Genomic DNA, 24785 nt, shown 5'->3' with positions numbered 1-24785 from the left:
AGGTGGTTTTAATGTTACGGTGCTCGGAATATATACTTACCCTTCCATTGAGGACCAGAGACTGCTTATAGGAACCAAAACGTTTGATGAGGTTGTGAATTTCAGTGACTGCTCCAGTCTTATAAGGTACGTTACTGACTGTGAGGAGACGTTCAGGGAGCATTGCAAGTTCCTTGGGCTATGCAAATGCAAACAAAAAATAATAATTAAAAAACCCAGACTTGAACTTCTAGTACTGTTTAGCAAATGGGGTAACTTATTATTGTTTATACTTTGTTTCACCATCTAGACTACTGAGTAATTTCTGCAGAATGCATCTCTGCTCAAGCATGCCTTTGATTTAACTTGTCACTTATGATCACAAATCAAGATTTGTATCATTAGCAACAGCAAAAATGGAAGTCTACGAAGTACTTTAAGTTTCTAAAGTCATTATCAACTTCCGATGTGTAAACACAAGACAATGGTCTGAAAGCATTTAAAACATCCAGTAATGAGGAAAAAACTGCATAAGAAAAAGCGTCTTGTTTTTTTACTCACAGACAACATGTCCAATCCCATCAGTACTCTGAATAATGATTCCTGGGCAAGGAAGAGAGACAGAAATTTATTCTTATGACCTAAAACCAATCATACTTCCATAAAAATGTTTATTATGTCCTCCACTGTAGATCGTTTTGCCCACACACAAGGTCTTAAAAAAATATTCCACGAATTAAGCAATACTTTGGGCATGAGCTTACTGTATAATTAAGATCAACAGGCTTGGTCATCATTGTGATGCTTATCTCTTCCTCCTGTAGTTTTGCTGGAGTCTCTGCATATGCTTTAACCAGTGCCTCAGCCGCCGCTGTATTAGGCATTTCCAGGTATGCCTGATCAAAGAACACATTTTTTCATCAGGAAACCATTCCACTGAAAAACTTTATTAGATCATCATTAATACTACCCATGTACACACTGCCGGTCTGTATGGTATCTGTACCTTGTGCTGAGTGACAGCAATGACCGGTGTTGAAATGAAACCATGGGGACTAGCAAGATTTGTGAGATCCTCTTCAGTGATTTCTTTCTCTGGAAGACCAGTTATCTCAACTATATTTTTCCTCCATGGGACTTCCTGTGGGTGTAGAAAACAGAGTTTTAATTTAAGACCTCTCTTATTATTAGTTTTGACTGTGTATTACTTCAGAAATAAGTAAAGTAATTCAGTAATAAGAAGTACTTTTTATTATTTACATTTGATCCACAATATGAGGATTAATAATCCACAATAATAGGAATCACCATGATAAATTACAAATGGCATACTCAAAAGTTAATTAGTTTGCTCCAGTGAAAACTGATTGTAAACAAAAGCAAGAAGCAAATGAGAGTGAGTAAATTGCCATACCTTCTTTATAATCTTTTTTATTGGCGTTCCTCCTAGATAACAAAAAATAAATAAATAAACATAAAAAACTGTCACTCACAGTAGCAGTAGAACAACAGCAGAAAAAACAGTGATGGTAACAGTTGGTGAAACTTACCTGGACCTTTTGTAGAAGGCTTGACCTTGACATTCTGTTTCCCTCTTGCTGTCTGTGGCTTAGGAACCTCCTTAAGCTTAGACACTTGTGGAGTCTTAGATACATCTTTAGCTTTAGTTGTTTGTGATATCTTAGGCACATCTTTAACTTTTATTGCTTGTGACATCTTGATTGTGCCATGTTGGGTCTCCTTTCTGTGGTGCACAATTAAATTTTAATATCACAGCATTTTAATCAGCAGGGTGTCCTATATAAATATATTAGATAAAGTCAAGCAACTGTAAACAATAAAACTTACTTCTTAGCAATAGATTTCTTCTCATGTTCAGGAGCCCTTAGTTCATCTCTGGCCTCCTATACAAAGAAACCATTTGGTGAGACAGCTCATCTTTCTTTATATGTATAAGGCCTAATAACGTCTGCTTAGACAATACCTTCTCCATACAGATTTCAATAAGCTTTCCACGCAGCTTCAGGTCTTTACAGTTGACCAAAGCTTTGGCATCTTCCTCCCTTTCCATACACACTGAAGCCTGGAATGGAGAAAAGGTTTTAAAAATATACCGCCAGTTCTTATATCAGATATACCTAAATAGAGTAGATACTTCAGCAGTAATGCACAAACCTCTGAACATCTGTCATAAAAGCATTATTCAATTTAATGACTTCTAAAACAGTAGTGTGCATACTATAGTATTTTTTTAGAACCAGTAATCACAAAGGATCACAGAACCTACAATTCCTGCTTAGCAGCAGAAGTACAAGAATCAAGAATAAAGATCTGAAATATCAAAGAAGTCTTATGGTCAAAAGATCTCCAGACTAGGATCCAGTCTATGAAGAGTCTCACAAAAACAAGAGTGATGGATACCTTCGTTATGATCTTATAAATTTCTCTGGAATTTAGAAATCTATGCTAAAGTTGTGTTTTAATGCTAAGCACAACTGAAAACACAGTAAACAGCTGAGCTTAAAAATCATAAAGACACAATTCACAATACCTCCGAGATGGCTTTAAGGAGAATGGCAGTGTGAACCTTCCCAAAAGGTTCAACAGCATCAACTAGCTCTTGGTGTGTAGTCAGAAAAGGAATACCCTTAAATCTTAACAGACAGGTTGTCCCAGGACCAGCTGGCTTCTTAGGTTTCACATTCTACACATCACAGAACATGAATGGGGGAAAAAAATTATACATCAACCATCTATAAATCTATATACACATACATTATATATAATATAAACATACAGTATCTCACAAAAGTGAGTACACCCCTCACATTTTTGTAAATATTTGATTTATATCTTTTCATGTACAATGTAAAGTAGTGAGTGTACAGCTTGTGTAACAGTGTAAATTTGCTGTCCCCTCAAAATAACTCAACACACAGCCATTAATGTCTAAACCGCTGGCAACAAAAGTGAGTACACCCCTAAGTGAAAATGTCCAAATTGGGCCCAAAGTGTCAATAGTTTGTGTGGCCAAAATTATTTTCCAGCACCGCCTTAACCCTCTCGGGCATGGAGTTCACAAGAGCTTCACAGGTTGCCACTGGACTCCTCTTCCACTCCTCCATGACATCACGGAGCTGGTGGATGTTAGAGACCTTGTGCTCCTCCACCTTCCGTTTGAGGATGCCCCACAGATGCTCAAAAGGGTTTAGGTCTGGAGACATGCTTGGCCAGTCCATCACCTTCACCCTCAGCTTCTTTAGCAAGGCAGTGGTTGTCTTGGAGGTGTGTTTGGGGTTGTTATCATGCTGGAATACTGCATACTGATCATGCTCTGCTTCAGTATGTCACAGTATATGTTGGCATTCATGGTTCCCTCAATGAACTGTAGCTCCCCAGTGCCGGCAGCACTCATGTGGCCCCAGACCATGACACTCCCACCACCATGCTTGACTGTAGGCAAGACACTTGTCTTTGTACTCCTCACCTGGTTTCAGCCAAACACGCTTGACACCATCTGAACCAAATAAGTTTATCTTGGTTCCAGTAATCCATGTCCTTAGTCTGCTTGTCTTCAGCAAACTGTTTGTGGGCTTTCTTGTGCATCACCTTTAGAAGAGGCTTCCTTCTGGGACGACAGCCATGCAGACCAATTTGATGCAGTGTGCAGCATATGGTCTGAGCGCTGACAGGCTGACCCCCACCCCTTCAACCTCTGCAGCAATGCTGGCAGCAATCATACGTCTATTTCCCAAAGACAACCTCTGGATATGACACTGAGCACGTGCACTCAACTTCTTTGGTCGACCATGGCGAGGCCTGTTCTGAGTGGAACCTGTCCTGTTAAACCGCTGTATGGTCTTGGCCACCGTGCTGCAGCTCAATGTCAGGGTCTTGGCAATCTACTTACAGCCTAGGCCATCTTTATGTAGAGCAACAATTCTTTTTTCAGATCCTCAGAGTTCTTTGCCATGAGGTTCCATGTTGAACTTCCAGTGACCAGTATGAGGGAGTGTGAGAGCGATGACACCAAATTTAACACACCTGCTCCCCATTCAACCCTGAGACCTTGTAACACTAACAAGTCACATGACACTGGGGAGGGAAAATGGCTAATTGGGCCCAATTTGGACATTTTCATTAGGGGTGTACTCACTTTTGTTGCCAGCGGTTTAGACTTTAATAGCTGTGTGTTTAGTTATTTTGAGGGGACAGCAAATTTACACTGTTACACAAGCTGTACACTCACTACTTTACATTGTAGAAAAGTGTCATTTCTTCAGTGTTGTCACATGAAAAGATATAATCAAGTATTTACAAAAATGTGAGGGGTGTACTCACTTTTGTGAGATACTGTATAATATCAAATATATATATTGTGTAAATATTTACACAGACACACACATACAGTGCCCTCCACTAATATTGGCACCCTTGGTAGAAGGCTGTGAAAACCTCATTGTTTAACCTTTTGATCTTTTGTTTAAATAATAAATTTTAAAAAATCACAAAAATACACATGGATAAACAATTGCAAACAAAACAGGTTTATCAAAAAAAATGTAATATTGGTGTGCAATAATTATGGGCACTCTTAGTCAATACTTTGTGCTACCTCCCTTTGCCAAGATAACAGCTGTGAGTCTTCTCCTACAATGCCTGATGAGGTTGGAGAATACATGGCAAGGGATCTGAGACCATTCCTCCATACAGAATCTCCTCAGATCCTTCACATTTCGAAGTCCACACTGGTGGACTCTCTCTTCAGTTCACCACACAGGTTTTCTATGGGTTTCAAGTCAGGGGACTGGGATGGTCATGGCAGGACCTTGATTTTGTGGTCAGTAAACCATTTTTGTGTTGATTTTGATGTATGTTTTGGATCATTTTCCTACTGGAAGATCCTACCATGGCCCATTTTAAGCTTTCTGGCAGAGGCAGTCAGGCTTTCATTTAATATCTGTTGATATTTGATAGAGTCTATGATGCCATGTATCCTAACAAAATGTCCAGGTCCTCTGGCAGAAAAAAAGCCCCAAAACATTAAAGGGCCACCACCATATTTAACCGTGGGCATGAGGTACTTTTCCATATGGCTACCTCTCTGAGTGCGCCAAAACCAGCTCTGGTGTTTATTGCCAAAAGCTCTATTTTGGTTTCATCTGACCATAGAACCCGATCCCATTTGAAGTTCCAGTAGTGTCTGGCAAACTCAAGATGCTCAAGTTGTTTTTGGATGAGAGTAGTCTTTTTTCCTCAAAACCCTTCCAAACAACTTGGTGATGTAGGTGATTGCGGATTGTAGTTTTGGAAACTTTCTGACCCCAAGATGCAACTAACTTCTGCAATTCTTCAGCTGTGATCCTTGGAGATTTTTTGGCCACTTGAACCATCCTCTTCACAGTGCGCTGAGACAATATAGACACACGTCCAATTCCAGGTTGATTCATAACATTTCCAGTTGACTGGAACTTCTTAATTATTGTCCTGATGGTGGAAATGGGCATTTCAATGCTTGTGCTATTTTCTTATAGCCACTTCCCATTTTGTCAAGCTCAACATCCTTTTGCTGCACATTACCTCTATATTCATTGGTCTAACCCATTGTTATAAATAACAAAGGGAATTTGGCCTGTGTGTTACCTCAGATCTCATATTTGTACTAAAAAAAATTTAAATATCAATGGGAATATACTCCAAATATATTTCTCTCATATTTATTCATCCATTTAGATACATGTAAATATATTTTAGAGAGAGAGAGAGAAAGAATGATTGTCTTAGTCCTTTTTTGATTTGACCTCTTCTGCATACATGAACTCCGAGATACCTTCAGAAATTGACTAGTTGCTCTGATTGACAGCCAATTTTGCTCTCTTGGACTCCCAGCCAGCATAATTTTGGCAAAATTTCAGACCTGTGATCTCCTGACAACAGGGTGGATAATTTTCTGTTGCACAACTTGGAGCTCTCAAATCAGCCCTATTCAAATTCAGGCAAAATACACAAATGTCATCGACTACCTTGGAGGAAGTAGTCCTGATGACCGAGGAGTTGCTTGACTTGGAGGATTCACTTCTTTTAGATGGAGATGATGACCGTTTTCTACTGCTGCTACTCTTCAATGAAGATGACAAGGAACTGCTTCTCTTCTTGGCTAATTCAGCCAACAGTGCAGGGGCCAATGATTCCACCATTGCCTTCAGAGTACTACTGTCCGATACTGAAGATAATTCTGTAAAAAAGGCAGATGTACGGTCAATGTGATTAAGAATTTGCATTCATAAAACAATAAAATATGTAATATAACTAATAAAATAAAACACACACAGTTACACCATGTGCAAGACAGTACTGCTTCATTTTACCTGAAGACTCAAGAAGTTTTTTTGCTAGTCTTTCACTGCTGCTTGATCTCTGCAAGCGAGAAGGACTGCTCCTTCGGGGGCTTACTCGCCGAGCACTCCGTGGAGGAGAGCGCCTACTACTGCTGTAGCCCGGTGACCTTGACCGCTGGCATGGCGGGCTGAGAGATCGCTGGTGTGGGGGGCTGCGAGACCTCCGTCGGTATGAGGGTGAGCCACGGCTTTTCCTAGGGGGGGACCGGGAACGGCTTCGAGAACGTGTGCGGCGGTACCTCCGAGGGCTTCGTGACCGTGAGCGAGACCGATGACGACGACTAGATGAACCATGGTGGTGTTTGGGGCTAGGAGTTCTAGAACAGGAAGTGTGAACAAGTTTAATGTTTTGGACTGTGATGTTATAACTTTGGCTCAGTCCTATAATAGGGCTTTATATAACTATGGCTCAATATATCAGTGTAAAATGAACACACAGAACAGTATCATTTACCTTGTAAGGGGAACTGTCTCTGCATTCCAATCAGGATATCTACAAAAAATAATGCAAATTTGTAAACTCCAACTAAATACCAAGGAATCTTTAAAATAATCAATAAAGAAAGTTTGGAGAAAAAAAAAAAAAGGTATTCATTTATTTATTTCAGACTCACTGTTTTCTGAGACGTCTACAACTCTCAATGTGAAGGGGTGTGTTCTGATGTTTGATCCAATCCTGTCATTTAATAAAATAAAATAAAAAAGTGTATACTTCAATATACAGTGCATAACCATAGTCTGCTGCTACTTAAAGCTTTGGAAAGATATTATAGCAGTAAAAAGAAAGTTAATATTAAAAATTTGAATTAATAAATAATCTTCCAATATTGAATGCCCAATACAATAGCATGATAAACAGACACTGTTATAAATAAAATATTGTTAAGAAATAATTGCCATCCACAAAAACAAACGAACAAACAAAAAAAAACATTTATACACCGAAACCCATCTTAATTGTAATCTTTAAAATGGGGGGGGGGGGGGGGCCTTGGAGAGATCTTCTCACAGGTCATCAACTTGTTTGCATGTTCTTCATCATCAGTCACATACAGTCAATAACCCAGGACTCTGATCAGACTGTTCCAGCACGGTTCATCCATTCAGTGGCCCGTTAACATCTTCGGGAAGTATGCAGCAGTCCTCTTTCCAAAAAGAACCGAAGCGTAGTAATTCATGAATCGTATCTTCAACTTCATTTCACTTAGGATGATCACACCTCAATCATTGGCCTCTTCTAACTGCTGTCATTCTTTCAAACTTTGTATTGGCAAAATCACAGCAATTCTATTGATATGTTTCCAGTTAACTTAAAGGTACATTTATTTTATTACTACATTTTGGGCTCACTTTGATGCAACATACTGAAAAACAATGAGTCACTTCACACAAACCACAATTTATACAATAAATTTAATAGAAATCCTTCAAGAATGAAACAGTACAGAAAGGGAAAATACTCACCTTAGTCTGGACACATTCTATGTTACATAGAGAGCATGTATGAGGAAAGATTCTTGGGCTAGCAGCTGAGTAATCATTCATCATGGTCGGCGTTGGTAACCTCTTTGCAGTTGAAGTAGTGATCAGAGGTGGAGCAAATGCAAATGAACTTCCAGAGATCATCGGGACCAGAGAAGGTAGAGGACCAGCAGCTGCGGGTGGAATCTGTGGTGGCCGAATGATGGGCGATGGTACAGCCGTGGAAGGAGGCAGTCTTCTTGGAATTGTCTTGGCACCTTGGATGTCCAGGCTTTGTAAAGTAGGTCTTGGAGCCATCACTGGAGGTTGAAGCTTTGGAACCATAATTGAAGCCTGTGCAAGAACTGGAGCAGCCAGGTTTTGCTGTGGACGCTTACTTTTGTCAGCATTACTGAAGGAGGAACTTGTAACTTCCCTCCCATACTTGATGGATTCTTTAGTAAGGTGCTCATGTGAATAGCTGTCTGGTTTCTCCTCAGGAAAATCATATTTACTAGAATGTCCATAATCAATAACTTGGCCTTGTCGTGCATCAGAGACCAGAAGATCAGATGATCTTGTATCACGGTCAGAGATGTTCCTCTTGGCCTTGCGCATGCGGATGTCTCGCAAAATAAAAGGCAGGTTGTCTGGAGTTAGTTGATCATCAGGATAGTGGCTAAGAAGCTCAAGGTCCTCACTTGAGAGTCCAAAGTTTGCTAATATGCTGCTGGCACTCTCTGGTGTGTAACGTGTAGGGTGATGTTCTGAAGGAGATTGGCTGTCCAAACCACTCTGTCCTGCACTGCTGCCAAAACCCGAAGACTGAAACCGCTGTGAAGAACTGGAGGAATTACCTATACCTGGGGAAGAAAATTTTTTGCTGGGAGCCTGGTATCCAGTCCAGTCCCCATCGTCAGACCTTCCTGGAACACTAGCTGCTGCATAACCACCACCTCCTGGAGAAAGTACTTTATCTCTGACATCTTTCTTCAGGCGGGGATCTGTTTTTGGCTGATGCAGCATTTGGGAGACCAGACGCACTTCCTCAAGAGCTTCACGAATGTTCATATCTATAGATGAATCAAGGTTGTGGGAAATCTGCGGCTGACGCTGACTCAAAGGAAACGTCATCTGCTGGCTTGCTGTCATTCCCCCACGAGGACTAGACAGAGAGTCAGGGGCAAGGCGAGCTCCTGCCAGGTCCAGGCCAGACTGTGACCCAATAGCGTACTGCCCCGCTGGAATGGACCTCTGGCCACTGGAGAATGGTCCCCCACGGGGATTATACATGGGATGGGACATGGTAACCTTGATCAAGTCGAGCAAGGTCAGGGCAGGTATACCAGTAAAAGGAGGAGTGAAGTTTCTGGCAGTAATCACATTCAGCTGGTGAAGTGCCAACTGAGCCTTTATATGGGCCAACTGGAGGGAGACAAGGCCAAAGAAAGGCAGACTCCCAAAGCTGCTCAGGGAATTCGTAACAGGGGGCACACAACTTTCCAAGAACAATGCAAAGCTGAAAAAGTTGAAGGAAAAAAAAAAAAAAAAAAAACAGACAGGGTTACTGGCTTGCCGTTTTTAACTCCAGAAAGAGTAACGGAAAGAAGGTTGTAATCCCTGACCCTACCCCCACCCCTGTTTGTGTCACACATATTTAAGTTTTATCTTGCCACTGTATCCAGAATCAATGTAGACTCTCTTTTACTGGTCTTCACTGAAGGGGAAAAACACCAAATGTAAGCAGAGAATGGGCAGGGGAATATTTTTGCATGATTTTATGAATAAGATGACCTCAAGCTTAGGGCATTAACTGGAAAATATACAGATTTTAAAAGTTGTGATCGAATACACCCTAGATCAATTAAATAAATCAAATAAGTTTTGCAGTCAAGGAGATCATTGAATATCTATTAGGAAGCATATTCAATGTAATGTAGTTTTGAAGACATTTTGGCACTCATCCGTGGGGCTTCAAAAATGATGAAATTCTAAGAAAGAGTGCTAGACCTGCCTTCATACTATCAAACAACAGGTAACCATTAATTTTCTAGACAATTGTGTGACATGAAGACAAAACAACAATTAACAGCCAAATTGAGATTCACAATTCTATGCAAATTATCTAAGATGCCTAAAATCAACCAATCTTTAGGATTGACTTCAGGGAATTCCTTTGTCCATTGAGTTTGCGTGCAAGCATGCGCACACATTATTAGCCGTAGGTTTGCATTATTAGTGCCAGTTTTGTATACACATACTTAGCGGCCTGTGTTTTGAATACTATTGTGTTTGGTCCAAAACTGTTAGCATCGTAACTTACCAGGAAGCCGAAGTGTTCCCATACACCAGACCATAAAGATTTGGGGGAATTTTCCAGCTCCTGCTTGCTGCTAAATGTAGCATTGCTGTTTTTCTCAAGCTAATTCTAGCTATAGTGCTAGTGTATTAGCTCATGAAAAATGACTTGGGAGAAGCTCATTCTTTCAAAACCCCTTAAACCTCTCCTAATTCGAAATAAGTTCCTTTTTTCAGATATGGGAGTGTGGGCTTGATTTAAAAGTTTATTTCACCTCATGTAATATAAGGGCTGTTTAATTTTATTTTATGAATAGCCTACTTTAATTTGAAGCCTGTTGAATGTACTGTTCAATATCCAGGTGTATTGAATCAATAGCCTTGTATGAAATGAAACAGTATCATATGCATTGTCATTACACTCCTAATAAGGACATAAATTATATGGCCAAACGTATGTGGACACAACTCTTAATTATTGAGTTCAGGTGTTTTAGCAATACGCACTGCTAACAGGTGCATAAAATAAAGCACATAGCCATGCAGTCTCCATAGACAAACTCTGCCCTAATCAACTTTAAGTTCTATTATTGTGAAACAGAAACTACTAGGAGCAGTAACAGTTCAGCCATGAGGCGGCAGACCATGCAAACTCACAGAGCAGGGCCACCAGTTTATGTGCTAAAGCTCTGTTATCATTCGCAACAGAGTTCCAAATGCCTCTGAAAGCTACATCAGCACAAGAACTGTGTGTTGAGAGCTTCATTAAATGTGTTTCCATGGCCGAGCAGCTGCTGGTGTTTTTTTTTAGGGTTTGTGCTGGGCCCCTTAGTTCCAGTGAAGGATAATGATAATGCTAAAGCATACAAAGACTTTTTAGATAATTGTATGCATCCAACTTTTTGGCAACAGTTGTGGGAAGGCCCTTTTCCCTGTTCCAGCATGAATGTGCCCCTGTGCACAAAGCGAGGTCCATAAAGTCATATTTTTGATGAGTGTGGAGTAATCCATTGTCCTGCACAGAGCCCTGACCTCAACCCCACTGAACATCTTTGGGATGAATTAGAATGCTGACTGCAAGCCAGGTCTTCTCATCCTACATCAATGCCTGACTTCACCAATGCTCTTTTGACTAAATGGGCACACATTTCCACTGACACACTCCAATATCTTGTAGAATGCCTTTCCAGAAGAGTGGAGGCCGTTGTAGCCGCAAAGTAGGGGGCCAATTCCATACTAATGCCCATGATTCTGGAGTGGGATTTACACCAAGCTCAAATAGGTGTGATGGTCAGGTGTGCACATATTTTAAGCTATATAGTGCATATATAAAATCCAGGTAATGTTCTTACAAATAAACTTAGGAAGCCATTTGATCGGCAACACCCACTGTTTTGTTGGGGGGGGAAAAGGCAGAACAGTATACAAAATAAAATGAGTGACCACGTAACTTAGAGACAGACTGAAAAATACATGCAGAAGACCTATTTGACTGAAAACTTAAATCTAGTTTAAAATGCTATTTACCTTTGATCACTAATATGGCAGCCAGTGTTTAACTCCAATCCATATCAAACACACATGATCTATCCAATCAAAATGTTGCAGCATACTTTAAGGTTGGAATGGTCAACGTTAAGGATCAGGCTAGGCATTCCTTTTATAGCACCAAAGTCTAATACAAGTGAAACAGATCATCTTTTTCTGCTTTGGAAAAACAATAAACTCCATTTTTGAGGTTTCAGTATTCATGATAATGAACAACCAACAGGTCTGTTCTCCATCACCCTTTTATACTATTATATGTGAGGACAAATACCCTCATACACTAGGTTATTCTTACTTGACTCCATGTACTCCACTTAACCATGGTTTACAAGAACCAGGGTAAAATAAGTACTATGGTTATATTCACTGGATTCAGTACTCAGACCTTTTCACTGTTTGTATGCTTTAATGTATTATAGATTTACTTTAAAATTTATTACATTTAATTGGTCATTAAGCCACATACAATAATCCATAACGACATTAAAAATCAGAAACTGAAATTTCTCATTTAACTAAGTATAAAGATCCTTGGCTATGGCACTCCAAATTGAGTTCAGGTGCATCCTGTTTGCTTTTATTATCTTGAGATGTCCATAGAACTTGACTGCAGTCCACCTGTAGCAAGTTCAACTGACTGGACATTTAGAAAGGCACATGCTTGTGTGTATAAGGTCCCAAGGTCACAGTGCATGTCAGACCAAAAACCAAGCCATGAAGTCATTTTTTGTTCCTTTGCAGACATCCACAAACAAACTGCGTCGAGACACAGATATGGGAAAGGGTATAAATGGTATAAATGAAAGAATTCTGGAACCACCAGGATTCTTCCTAGAGCTGGCCATCTGGCCAAGCTCAGTAGCCGGGCTAGAAGGGTCTTGGTCATGAAGGTGACCAATGGCCACTAACACGGCTGCAGAAGTCCTCCACAGAAACAGCAGAACCTATAGTAAGGACAACCTCTCAGAAATACTCCATCAATCAGGCCTTTACGGTAGAGTGGACAGACAAAAAGCACTCCTGAGTAAAAGGCATATGGCAGGCATTTTCCGAGAGTCTGAAGAAAAAGATTCTCTGGTCTGATAAGGAAAAAAAATGTACTTTTTGGGCTGAACCCCAAGCACTACATTTGGCAAAAACCCAGGTAGTGCTCTGGAGGTGCTTCTAAGTAGCAGGAACGGAGAGACTGGTCAGAAGTGAAGGGAAGGATGAATGCAGCAAAAAAACAGAGAGCAACCCGAAGATAATGAATGTTGGAGTAGCTTTGGGACAAATCTCTGAACGTCCATGAGTGGCTCAGCCAAAGCGCAGACATGAACTCCATCTGTGGAGGATGGTCCCCATCCAATCTGATTGAGCTTCGGAGAATCTGCCAGGAAGAATGGGAGAAACTGCCCAAATCCAGGTGTGCAACGCATGTAGAGACTTACCCAAAAAGACTCAAAAGGTGTTTCTACAGAGTACTGAATAAAGGGTCCAAATACTTTCAGTTTTTGATCTTTAATACATTTGCAAAAATTTCTAAAAACTTGTTTCCACCATTATGGATTATTATGCGTAGACTGTTGGCCAAAAAAGTAAAGTTAAATTACAAGCATTTAAAATTCAATTTATAACACAATAAATTGTGCAAAAACTGGATGGGTCTGAATACTTTCCAAACCCCAATGTCTTAACAGTTAAAAATTGCAGTGTTAAGTGCACACTACACGACTCTCAAATTGCTGTCCCCTTTCACACTACACACCTTTAATCAGTTGTTTGGTGGACAGAGGGGTGTACACACTACACAATCACTTGCAGAGGGGGGTCACACAGTACACAATGTTTCACCTGGAGAGATCCCCACTGAAGCATACCTGATCCCTAAATCCCACTCTCAGAAAACTAAATGTGAGAACTCAAACATGTGACTTCTTGACTGTGTCACTATTTTATAATAATACCTTACATTTATATAGCACTTTTCTAGACACTCAAAGCACTTTACATGGGGGGGAGGAGGTCTCCTCAACAACCACTAGTGTGTAGTTATACAGAAGTAATAATAATAATAATAATAATAATAATAATAAAAACTCTGGAGAAAATACTGTTAGGGGACATGCACGCAGTGAGGACTGTCTGAAATGTTAAAAGAGCTGGTGGTATTGTACAAGAAAGTAGCTATTTTTATACCACACGCCAGCAGGAATCATCGCGTTTGTTTATATTTAATCGGGTATTTGCCAAGTCAGGAAAAATTTACAACTGAGAAATTCAGGGCTAAAATCCTGTCATGTGCACTAGGTTTTATGGACACTTAACACTAACCTGAGCAAGCAAAAACACAAAAAGCTATAGTTTATAAGTCGTAAGATATTTAAGTGATACAAAAACAACAGATTTGGGTTCATTTTTAAATAACACATTGTTTACATTATTGACATTAATGCTACAGACACATTATTGTAACCAGAGAGTTTGCACTATAGACTGATTATTTTTATTCACACAATCACCTACGCAGATGAAGTAAAGGGGAAATCACTGATAACCTCAAACACAATGAGTCTCAGTTTGAGGTAGACATGAGGCCACCAGTAAGATTTTAAGGCTGTGTGACAAGTTAAATGGGTTTCTTGCTGGGTTTGACATGCACGCTGTCAGTTTACCGAGAGGCACAGTATTGTGTATCAGGCAGAAAAGCTTCACTCAGCCAAGCTGTCTGCCTCGCTGTGTCCTCAGCTCCATGCGCAACAACATGGATCACTTCATACACTCTCTACACACTCAACATCTGGAAATTAATCAGAATGTTAAATGCAGTGGAATCATTGCGGGTCATTGAACTGAACTACTAACAGAAAAGCTGCGTGGTCACAGGGCTAATGCTAGCGCTAGCTCGCGTCTTAATAACTAGCAACTCTATACAGCTGGCTCGACCCAATAATACAGGTATCCACGACAGCAGTTATTCATGTTCGTGTATTTTTTTTTTTTTTTTGACAAGTTATACAGAAACAAGGCGGCACAAAACACCCAGACGTGGTTCATACAAAACAGGAAAGATTGAACCATTGGCAGGCCTGTCGGTCTGGCCTACTCAGGCAGGCTCCTTCACCAGGCCGTGGGCAAGACCTCGGACATATTATGTTCCCGTCGCTGGTAAATAACATCTACACACAGGTGGCTCGGCCATCATGCGCTGTGCTTTTCTATAAGACATACCTCGTGTTTAAAACCTGTTAGGGTGAAATTTTCCCCAAATTGCAGTCGCTGAAGATCCACATTTCCCGTGCGCAGGAATTATTCAGCCACTCGCTCCTTTCTCAGCGCAGAGTCTTTCCTCCGCTTACACCTAGCAGAGAGAGGCGCTGCAGCAGACCAGATCAAACGATCACAGATACATATGTAACCGGGTACCGGGGAGATATAGATACATATATAACTCCTTCCCCTCCCCCTGCTTCCCCATGTATCGGGGATTGTTTGATCTGGTCTGCTGCAGAGCCGCTCTCTGCTCGGAGGGAAGAGCGAGTGGCTGAAACATATACATATACGTATATATACACACACACACACACACACACATACACACATACATATATACACATGTATATATATGTATATATATATATATATAGATAGATAGATAGATAGATAGATATAAACAATAAATATTATAAAACGCTCTCGTATTTCTCCTTTGGTTGTTTTCCATCATTTCAGATACATTTATTTTGCATCTGGTCTTTCGTTCATTTGTCACGTGACGTGACATTGTGTATTGGATACAGAAATTAGTTCATAATTCCCAACCCGGTAGTTAGGTTTTATTTTTACACTTACAGTTACACAACACATTTTTCGTCTTAAATTTTAGTTAGTTTTTTTTTTTCTCATAAGTTATAAATTTGTGAATTTCTGATAGTTCTCTTCGACAACATTGAATCTGGTAATAAAGGGTTTGTTAATGCTTTAAACTTGTTTAATGTTTTATTTATATGATGGGGAAAATCACGTTGATAAATAAAGATACCTGCTTACAGTGGATTTACTTTTATCTTTTCCTCAGAAAATATCATATAATACAAAAGGTATGAGGAAAGAGGCTACAGGAGCCTAGGGTTGCGTGGTATACCGGTACTACGGAAGTATCGAGATAGTAAAGCTTCAAAATACCGCCGATGTCACTTTAAACGGTAGTATTGCCGATACGGTAGTACCGTACATAATGTTGTATGTGCTGCAGTTAATGCTATTTTCGCTAAAATGACACATCACACTGCTTTTGCAGAATATACAAAGGTTAGTGACACTTCATTTAACCCAAATTCTTTATCTTAATCTTTAAAGATTTCCTATTTGCTACCAAGCAAGCTAACGTTACGCTGACCGCTGTGAGTTAATAATTAAATGAACCGTGTTTCAAATTCAAACTGAATTTTTACATTCAGTAATTTATTCCTAATTTGTGTTAATTCTCATTTCTCTGAGAACAATTTCCATTTGCATGATTTCATATGCTTTCATAATAGATGAAATATGTGGCACATTGAATTAGTTGCTTCCCAATTGCATGACTGTTCTTCAGTTTTTCCAACACCCAGTTATTCATTCTCATTAATAATGTATTTAGAGGAAAATCTGGTTGTCTGTTTACATTTATATCTGTGTATTTCTGTAAATTTTGTTCATTTTGTAGATTTGAATTATGTATGAACACAATATTGCATGGTATTGTGACACTACTTGATATTGTGATACTTCAGCTGGTATAGTATGGTAAGAAATGTTTATGGTATCATGACAACCTTTCTGGCTGCTGTCATGTGACAAAAGAACAAACGACTCAGACCAGAAGGCCCAGTAGAATGGTGAATTAGTCATTTTTGTTTCTCATCATTTGTCCTTGGCTGTATTCTAATTTGTTCCTTATTTAGAATCTGACCAATGTTTGCATAAGTAGATGTGTTGGCTATTGAAAATTTAACATTTTAATTTAAGTTTGCTTAAATGACCCAAATTACTTGAATAAAGATTCATTTATTTTGCTGAATGAGATTCACAGATCCAAGTCAGTAAAATGATCCAATCTTCCTATCACTAAGAGAGAGAGCGAGAGATTGGTGAAGACTGTTTATCACAGCTATTACATAGGTGAGAACGGGAACTAACTTCTCTCGGAGATGTTTCACAACATTAAATCTAACTATAAACTGTTAAAAAGTGCAATGCGTCATTCATTAATGAATTAAACATTGTAATCTTTGGTACATCGCTGTGCTATAAGCTGAATATCACACTCCAGACTGTGCTGTTGTATGAAAATAATGGATGCCGGTTGAGTGTAATGCACCTCGAGGTATAATATCAGCATACGTGCAGACGTACGAGTGTCCATCACTAATATGGGCAGGTGAGAGGCGGACCCACTGCCTATCCAGCTGTATCTACTGCGCATGCTTTGGCTCCAAGGTCTCTACAGTGCAGACATTAGTGAATGGTGCCATGTTGTCCACTGGTATATACAGTAGACTCGTTGGTAGATATAGTCAGGTGTTGGCCTCTCTCATAATGTCCACTAGATGGCAGGGTTTTCTTCTCTAAACAAGTCTGCCACAGTGTCACTGCTTGTGACTGCTTTTTGGTTGGTGCATAATGATTTTCTTGTTTTCACTTAAATTGTCTTAAAACTGCCATTTTAGTTGCATTTCTTGCATTCTAACATTACTTCACAACTTTTATCTAAGAATATGAATGGAATATCGACAGTATTATTCATTTAAATACTGCTAAGTATACAAATTGACTAATTCTAAATATTGGCAAGAAACTTGCCCCAATATGTCATTATCCTTTCTAAACATGCAATATATCCAAACATGAAAAAATGCACTGATTATTAAGGCCAACGAAGTTTTGAGGAGGTTTAGAGCTTCTGTCTGATAACTGCAGTCTATAATTCAGGAAATAAATATTAATAACTCAATCAAACAAACGAATAAACAATCATTCAATCAATAAAATTAGTGGATGAAATTATTGCATATTGAAATTGCATAACTCTATTTTTATAGTTGTTTTTATTATGTACTCTGGAACACTATTTCAGTGTTTAAGGTTAATGTAAACATTTTCTGCCAGCTTAGCTGTGAGTGATCCATGGGATTAAGAGTAAAGATGCTAATGATGAAGGTAATAGACAGCCAGTGTAACAGGTAGGGGTTTTTTTGTAGAATGGAGAAGAGTCAATATTGCAAACTATAAGTATTTACTAGTTTCTAATTTTGGCTATGTTTGGATAAAATGCAGTTTTAGTCTAATAAAAGACATCAGTACTTTTATTAGAATTTAGGAGAATGACAATTCTATTCATATAAAGTTTTATATATTTAAGCCTTACATGCTGAATCTGACCAAAATTATAAACATAATTAGTGTAGAAGTGAAAACCAATATTTTATATGTTGAAATTGCATGTTCCAGGGCATGGGCATGAAGGGAGAATGACCAAAGGCCTAAACAGAAGCTTGTAAGACACCATACTTTTTTAAGATGAATGCATATTATCGCTAGCAAACTTATAACAGTCTGTCAAGTACGAACTAAACCAGACAAGAACGATTATGCCGATTGAAGCAACTGTGTTTTCAAGCCTCTCAGTGTTGCATATTCAGATGAGCAGTAACTGTAAAGCATTTATTGTATATGGGAAAAAATGCTTTTTTGTGTCGTACTCATTTCCACCCTTTCTGACATCAGCATTCTACTGCTTTCACTAGGTATCCTCAAATATACTATGCATAGTAGCAACTTTTCATTTTTCTAGAGAGCAGTAAAATTGTGGATATTTAATTTCTACCAAGCGAATTGGGATAGATGGATAGAGCTCAGCATTACAAACAAAATGGATTTCATACTGAATTCTTATTGAATTGATAGCAAGAAGAGGTCTCCAAATATTATAAATTTCCAAATGTCAAAAGTGCAGTCAGCCCAACTTCCCTTGCCCCCTATGTGTCTGACAGTCATGTTTCATCGGAGACTAGGGAAACTGAATAATATCCCTGACAATGTCAAGTCAATGTTAGTGCAGAGACAGCAATAAATAAGCCAAAGCATGCCAACAATGTTATGAATCAGAAGGTGTCTCTAACATCCATATGAGTAGGTCATGACTTGCCCTTTCATCACTATGTACACAAAAATAAATGATAGATTAATAGTATGATTTGAACGATTGTAAGATTAACCACGAACTATAAATCAGACTGAAACAATTCCAATAGACAAAACCCCATGAAGTTTTAAAATACGATTTTGTTCATTAACTGTACTGAGTCAGGTCATGTGAGTGCAAGTAAGTGATCAGGTCACACGGATTCACATATGGTTTCGCATATGGACTATGACTGCTATTATAACAGGCTCAATCCACGCTAATTTCTAATTACTCAGCACTAGTAGTAAAATATCCCTACTACTCCATCATGTTATCTCCTTCCTGATTGTACATATTCTTTAAGTGGTGCACATCCAAGGCCTGCATAGTGACAGACTGTAATCACTGAAGTAGCCAAGAACAGATATCAGTAAACAGAATGTAAGCACTAGTAACAGAGAGAGATATAGGTAGTTGAAAAGTATATTGCATGTATTATAGTCATCAACCATTCTATCATTTTATCACTTACCCACATCTCACTCACTGGACATTTGTCATATCTGCTAGGCAGCATGCTGTGGAAGTAGCTTGACACCATTTGCCATTTGTCTCTGTCTGTCAGCCTGTCTGTCTGGCAGGAGTAGCTTAAGAACAAATGTTTTGGGTCTCCTGTGGCCTGTTAGTCAGACAGATAATCAGACATAATAAAAACAAAAGTACCCTAGAAATTATTGGGAACGCGTAGAACTCATCACCTCTGGTTTGAGCCCGACTCTATCCTTTGCTACATGTAAAGCCCTGCTGACATAGCGATCATTGGATACTCAGCTCAACACAGCAGTTTGCACCCTGGTCTTAATGTCATATAACACTGTTGTTATACATGTAAAATTAAAGAGATAGATAATCTTTACTGCTCTGTACTGACATACTGCCCGGATACATCACAAATATGATAATTAACAACATGAATAGGAATTAAAGGCTCGGATATTACATACACTGTTTGATTTATCATGTTGTAGACGTTCACATTAAAAGTATTAGCATTCAGGTTTTGAATGCTAGAGGCATCACTGGTAGAAGTATGTTATTGAAAGCAATTTGCAGAAGAACATTTCACATCCTCTGCCTCACATGAATTAATGTGTTGGTTGCCAGAGCCACATCAAAACATATTCCACAAGTGTCCCATTCAAGGCTGATCCCACAAAAGCTGTGCTCTGGAGCTGCTGAGTTGTATAACATTGTCACCAGAGTGAACATTGCTACGCAGCAGGACTGGGATCAGGGGTGACCATCCACAGAGAGAGTGTTGAAAGAGCATAGTAGAGCCTTCAACAACAGCAAACTAGCCTGTCAACATTAGATAAAAGACAGGACGTAGAACACAAATCGGATTTGATAAAGAAATATACAAAGAAAAACCCAAAATAGCACCAGATACAAACATCAAAAGGGTCATGTGGTTTTGTTTAGTTTTGTGCCCGTCTATGTGTTCTTAGCTGGATTGGTAGCATAAACTATAGCTACTGTTGACTCTCTGAGCTGGCAACTGCGCAGCCTAGCTTTATATGCGTTATAATACAAAATATGACTAGCATGACTGGCTACATTTTATGCCACACTAATTATGAAATTTGGTTAACTTCCAAGCATATTATTATTATTATTATTATTATTATTATTATTATTATTAGCTTCCACGCATATAAGAGTGAATAATGATTAAAACATACTTCACTTAATTATGGATAAGTGAATATTTGCACACATCTAAATTGCCTGTTTTAACATAATTGCAAGTGTGATATTATGACAGGGAATTTTTATTTCCCTGTATAGGTAATGTATCTGCATCTATTTTTAAAAATATCTATTTGTTTAAAGAAATAATACATAATAGAATATCCTCAATGTAATTTAACAATCGCAACAGAAAAATATATACTCTTTATAATACATGTGATATAAAAGTGATATATAATTTTAATACGCCTTCCCATACAATAATATAGAGAAGGAGAAGTTAATACACAGGTGGCTCACTGACATGCAATTGGATATTTTAAGTGATGAAGTATTTACACATTTTTCTCCCAATTTAATTTAGGAACATCTTTTATGTGTATGCAGCAAGGTTAATCACCTCAGCATGCTAATTTGCAATTATATTGTGAAGCATCAGACAGCAAGAAGGTAGATTGTATAGTTTTAGCTCGTTCTCAGCGGTAGAAAACACACACACACACACACACACACACACACACACACACACACACACACACACACACAGCTTCTTGTGTCCATAAGCAAACACGCAAACACATGCGAGCAGGGTGAACTCATAAATGGTATGATGGATCCCATATATAGATATCCAACCATCTGAGGTCATCTGAGGTCATGGTGAGAGTCATAAAAAGTGAAGGTCACACAAGCCATTTGTTTGACAAATAAATGCTGATCACGTATGTATGTGACATAAAAGTAGATTGTACTATAAAAGTTTAAATCTCTATTAAATCTCTAATAGTTTAAATATAAACTATAACATATTGATAATAGTTATCAATATAACTATTAATACCATGCAAAATAAATCCTTCAGTGCTGTGAGATATACTCAGATATACAACACCTGCTATTACTGGAGCTAGTTTTGGATCTGCTTATTATATGAAAATCAAAATTCAATTTGCATAAAGTGACCAAGCCAGACTGCAGTTAACACATATACTTCTGCCTCAGAATAAATGCTGAGCTGTTCTCATGGAAATTGAGTGGAAAACCTGCCTCATATTTTGTCACTTTAGCAGTACTGTGACATACCTTTAATGTCTTTAATGCTAGGAAGCCTGCTATGAAAGCTATAATGAAGCCAGGGCCTAATTTGGATGGCTTAAAGATAGATTAGTTGGTATCACAGTCTCATAAATCAGGATATCAGTCTCAACACATGCAGGCATCTTGGCAAAATATTGCATTACATAAACACACACACACACACACACACACACACACACACACACTACAGCTTCTTACAGGCATAAACACAGACACAGACAGAGAAACATACAGCAAATGTTGTATATTACGACTATATTATTAATAATTGTGATAATTATATACTCAACTATTATTTACTATTCATCATCAGCCACGAAACACTATAAAGTACACATCAGAAAGCCAGAAATATGGCTGATACATTTTGTGATCATGGAAGTCATATGTTCATGGCATTTCAGCATGCTTAAATTTCATCTGCCCTCCAACTCACACCCTGACAGTGTGGTTTATGTTACACTTTTATTGAGTTTGTGCTTAGCTGTTTGGCATGATTGGCCTTTTACCTCATGTGTGTATTTTAAGTCAGCACTATAGCATTAAAGAATGTGTCAAGAGATTAACTTTTTTTTTAAAAATCAGTATGATAAAATCCTAGGCCTTTCAACAGTTGACTTTGCCATCAATCTTTTGAAACCTTGTCTATAACTGACCTGTCTAGCAAAAAAAAAAAAAAAACCCACAAAACATTTATGTTACAAATAAGGCTGAATATAAAGTTGAAAAGTTTAAATTTGTTTTGACCTTAAAACTCAATATCTCGCAATCATGGAATTCTCATAAAACCAGCTTTTTGATCATTCAAAAAATTTTCGTGCACACTGTAAATAAAAGTCGAAAGTTTTAGAGTGACAGTGTGGATGAGGATGCCAAGGTGAACACTTTTGAGCTTCAGGACACCAGTATCCCACACAGCCATTTTGTGCAAATGTAACATGCCAAAAATGGAATTAGCATAATGTTTTAAATAACTTTACAACTACAGACAACCGTATTTAAGAGAACCACTACTCCATTAACATCACAGGTCAGAGTACATATTATTTATAACGGCTTCTGTCACCTGTAGACATCAGGTTTGGCCAGGCTTGGCAGAGAAAATGTCATAGTCAACTAGGGACATTATGTGACAATGAATTGTGTCCTTTGATATATCTAAAAATTTTACAGGCTAACAATGGTGCATGGTAGGACTTTGTTTGACATCGCAGGCTCAGTGAACGATGGTCGCTGACAGAGACAGCAGAAGAGAACTGTGTTAGTGTGAGGCAGAAATAAGAAAGAGAGAATAACACAGCCTTGTGTGTGCACATCATAGACGAGCACAGGTTGCACCATTCTGCTACCAGAACAACAGATTCACATGGGAAAAGGTGTTTCATTTATAGTGCTTTTATATAGTGTCTTTCTTAACTCAAAATGACAATCATTGTCTGAGGTATTAAACAAGAATTAATTCTTCAGTGTCATGTGACACAAAGAGAGAATCTATTCAGAATTTATAATTAATAAATGATTCTATACAGATCTGTCTAGTCTGCTGTTATAAATGCTCAGCACTAGACATGTACTGTCACAGTCCAGACAGTTAAAGGTGTAAGAGACATAAAATGTGTGCTTTAGCTTTGTACAATCAAAGTTTGCAGAACTATGACTGTAAAAATCAGTGTCATAATGTCTGTGGTAATTGTGTTCCCCAAAAATAATATTTCAGTTGAAATGATTCAGTTCTTTCCACCCTGTTAGTTACACAAACATTTCCAATCAAACAAGCATTAAGTGTGGTGCTAATTCTGCCCCTTAATTAAAAATGCAGTTGGGTCAGAGAGGCAGACTAAAATAATGAGACAACAGTTGGGAATCTGTCTGCCGTCTGTATAGTCTCAATACTTCATGCAATCTTAGTATGCAACAGCACCATGTCCTATTGGTCCTATTTCTTTTATATATATATATATTGTATAAAAAGACAGCAATGACCTGCACTGATTTGCATATATGTTTGTTTGTTTGTTTGCTTCATTTAAAATGTTTCTTCTAACTCTCTTTGCTGCTGTAATAGGTGAATTTAATAGGTGTATAAAATGATCTATCCATCTATCTATCTATCTATCTATCTATCAAAAAAATGCCTACCTTTAAAAAAAAAATACTTCTATAAAACATACATCGTACAGTAAGTAATTCTATACTAGTAGTCTTACCCTATTCTAGTACAAACAGTTTCAAACTGATTTACAATTTTAGCAGTGCACTCAAATATGGTAGGAGATAGAAGACGCAGTTTTTAAACTATAAATAGTTATTCAGAGGAGTAAGATTAAATAATGAACTTCATCATACGGAAAACTTTTGATTAACACAAACACGGACAACATTAACAGCAAACACAAATTTTTCAATGGTGAAACATGAGAGAATACCTGAAAGACAGACACCCGACATTGTTAGTGAAATTATAATACACAACTGGACTCACACATGTTCAGACAACATTATTCAACATTATTATTAGACAACATTATTATTAGTCTTTCATGGAAATGTTATTTGGTTTGGTTTAACAGTCCAGCCTTTATATTTCTAATTAGGATTAGTTTGCCCAACGAATTTAAATCCATGTCAAACTCATGTTACTGGAAAAGATAGTTTGAATCAAGACTATATATCTTACCGATTAGGAGCATCAGGTCTGATTAGAAGTGCCAAGTTGTTGGTTTGTTTGTTTGTGCTGTTAGTTATGATTGTATTTGCCACTCCATTCTGGGCTGTGAGCTTCTTTTTGCCTTTTATCATTTTTTCTCTTCTGTCCTGGGACGTGATGGGCAAATGCAGCCACTCACTCCTTTTTACCTGGTTTCAATGCAGTCACACTTCATATTTACAAAAACAAGCCACCAAAAAAAGAAAACTGTACCACAAAAGTCTTGAAAGTCTTATCACAAAAGCTAAATATATCAATCAAAACAGAGTGAGTAGTGAGATCTCAGTAGTAAAATCCAGTAATGAACTTTATCCCAAAAATCAACTAATGATTTTCACAACAATATATCATTATACCATCATCTACTACCTGCTGAGCAGAAGGAACAATGTTGCTG

The 24785-nt window shown here is 38.3% G+C and overlaps 1 protein-coding gene across 1 annotated transcript in view; it reads right to left on the bottom strand.

Moving 5' to 3' along the window:
* Positions 1-24521, bottom strand: part of znf638 (zinc finger protein 638) — a 36398-nt gene extending 11877 nt beyond the window's left edge. The window contains exons 1-15 of the mRNA XM_053629197.1: positions 24359-24521; positions 7842-9357; positions 6992-7053; positions 6832-6870; positions 6348-6694; positions 6003-6214; positions 2531-2683; positions 1964-2062; positions 1828-1883; positions 1530-1723; positions 1394-1425; positions 986-1120; positions 744-875; positions 541-582; positions 41-178 (exon numbers count right to left, since the gene is read on the bottom strand). Coding sequence (XP_053485172.1) covers positions 41-178; positions 541-582; positions 744-875; positions 986-1120; positions 1394-1425; positions 1530-1723; positions 1828-1883; positions 1964-2062; positions 2531-2683; positions 6003-6214; positions 6348-6694; positions 6832-6870; positions 6992-7053; positions 7842-9357; positions 24359-24480 — 3279 coding nt within the window. The 5' untranslated portion in view covers positions 24481-24521. The remainder of the gene's footprint in view (positions 1-40; positions 179-540; positions 583-743; positions 876-985; positions 1121-1393; positions 1426-1529; positions 1724-1827; positions 1884-1963; positions 2063-2530; positions 2684-6002; positions 6215-6347; positions 6695-6831; positions 6871-6991; positions 7054-7841; positions 9358-24358) is intronic.
* Between the last annotated feature and the right edge of the window lie 264 nt (positions 24522-24785).

The sequence above is a fragment of the Ictalurus furcatus genome, chromosome 7 (assembly GCF_023375685.1).
Source record: "Ictalurus furcatus strain D&B chromosome 7, Billie_1.0, whole genome shotgun sequence".
NCBI classification, from domain to species: Eukaryota; Metazoa; Chordata; class Actinopteri; order Siluriformes; family Ictaluridae; genus Ictalurus; species Ictalurus furcatus.
This window is presented reverse-complemented; position numbering and strand designations above follow the sequence as displayed.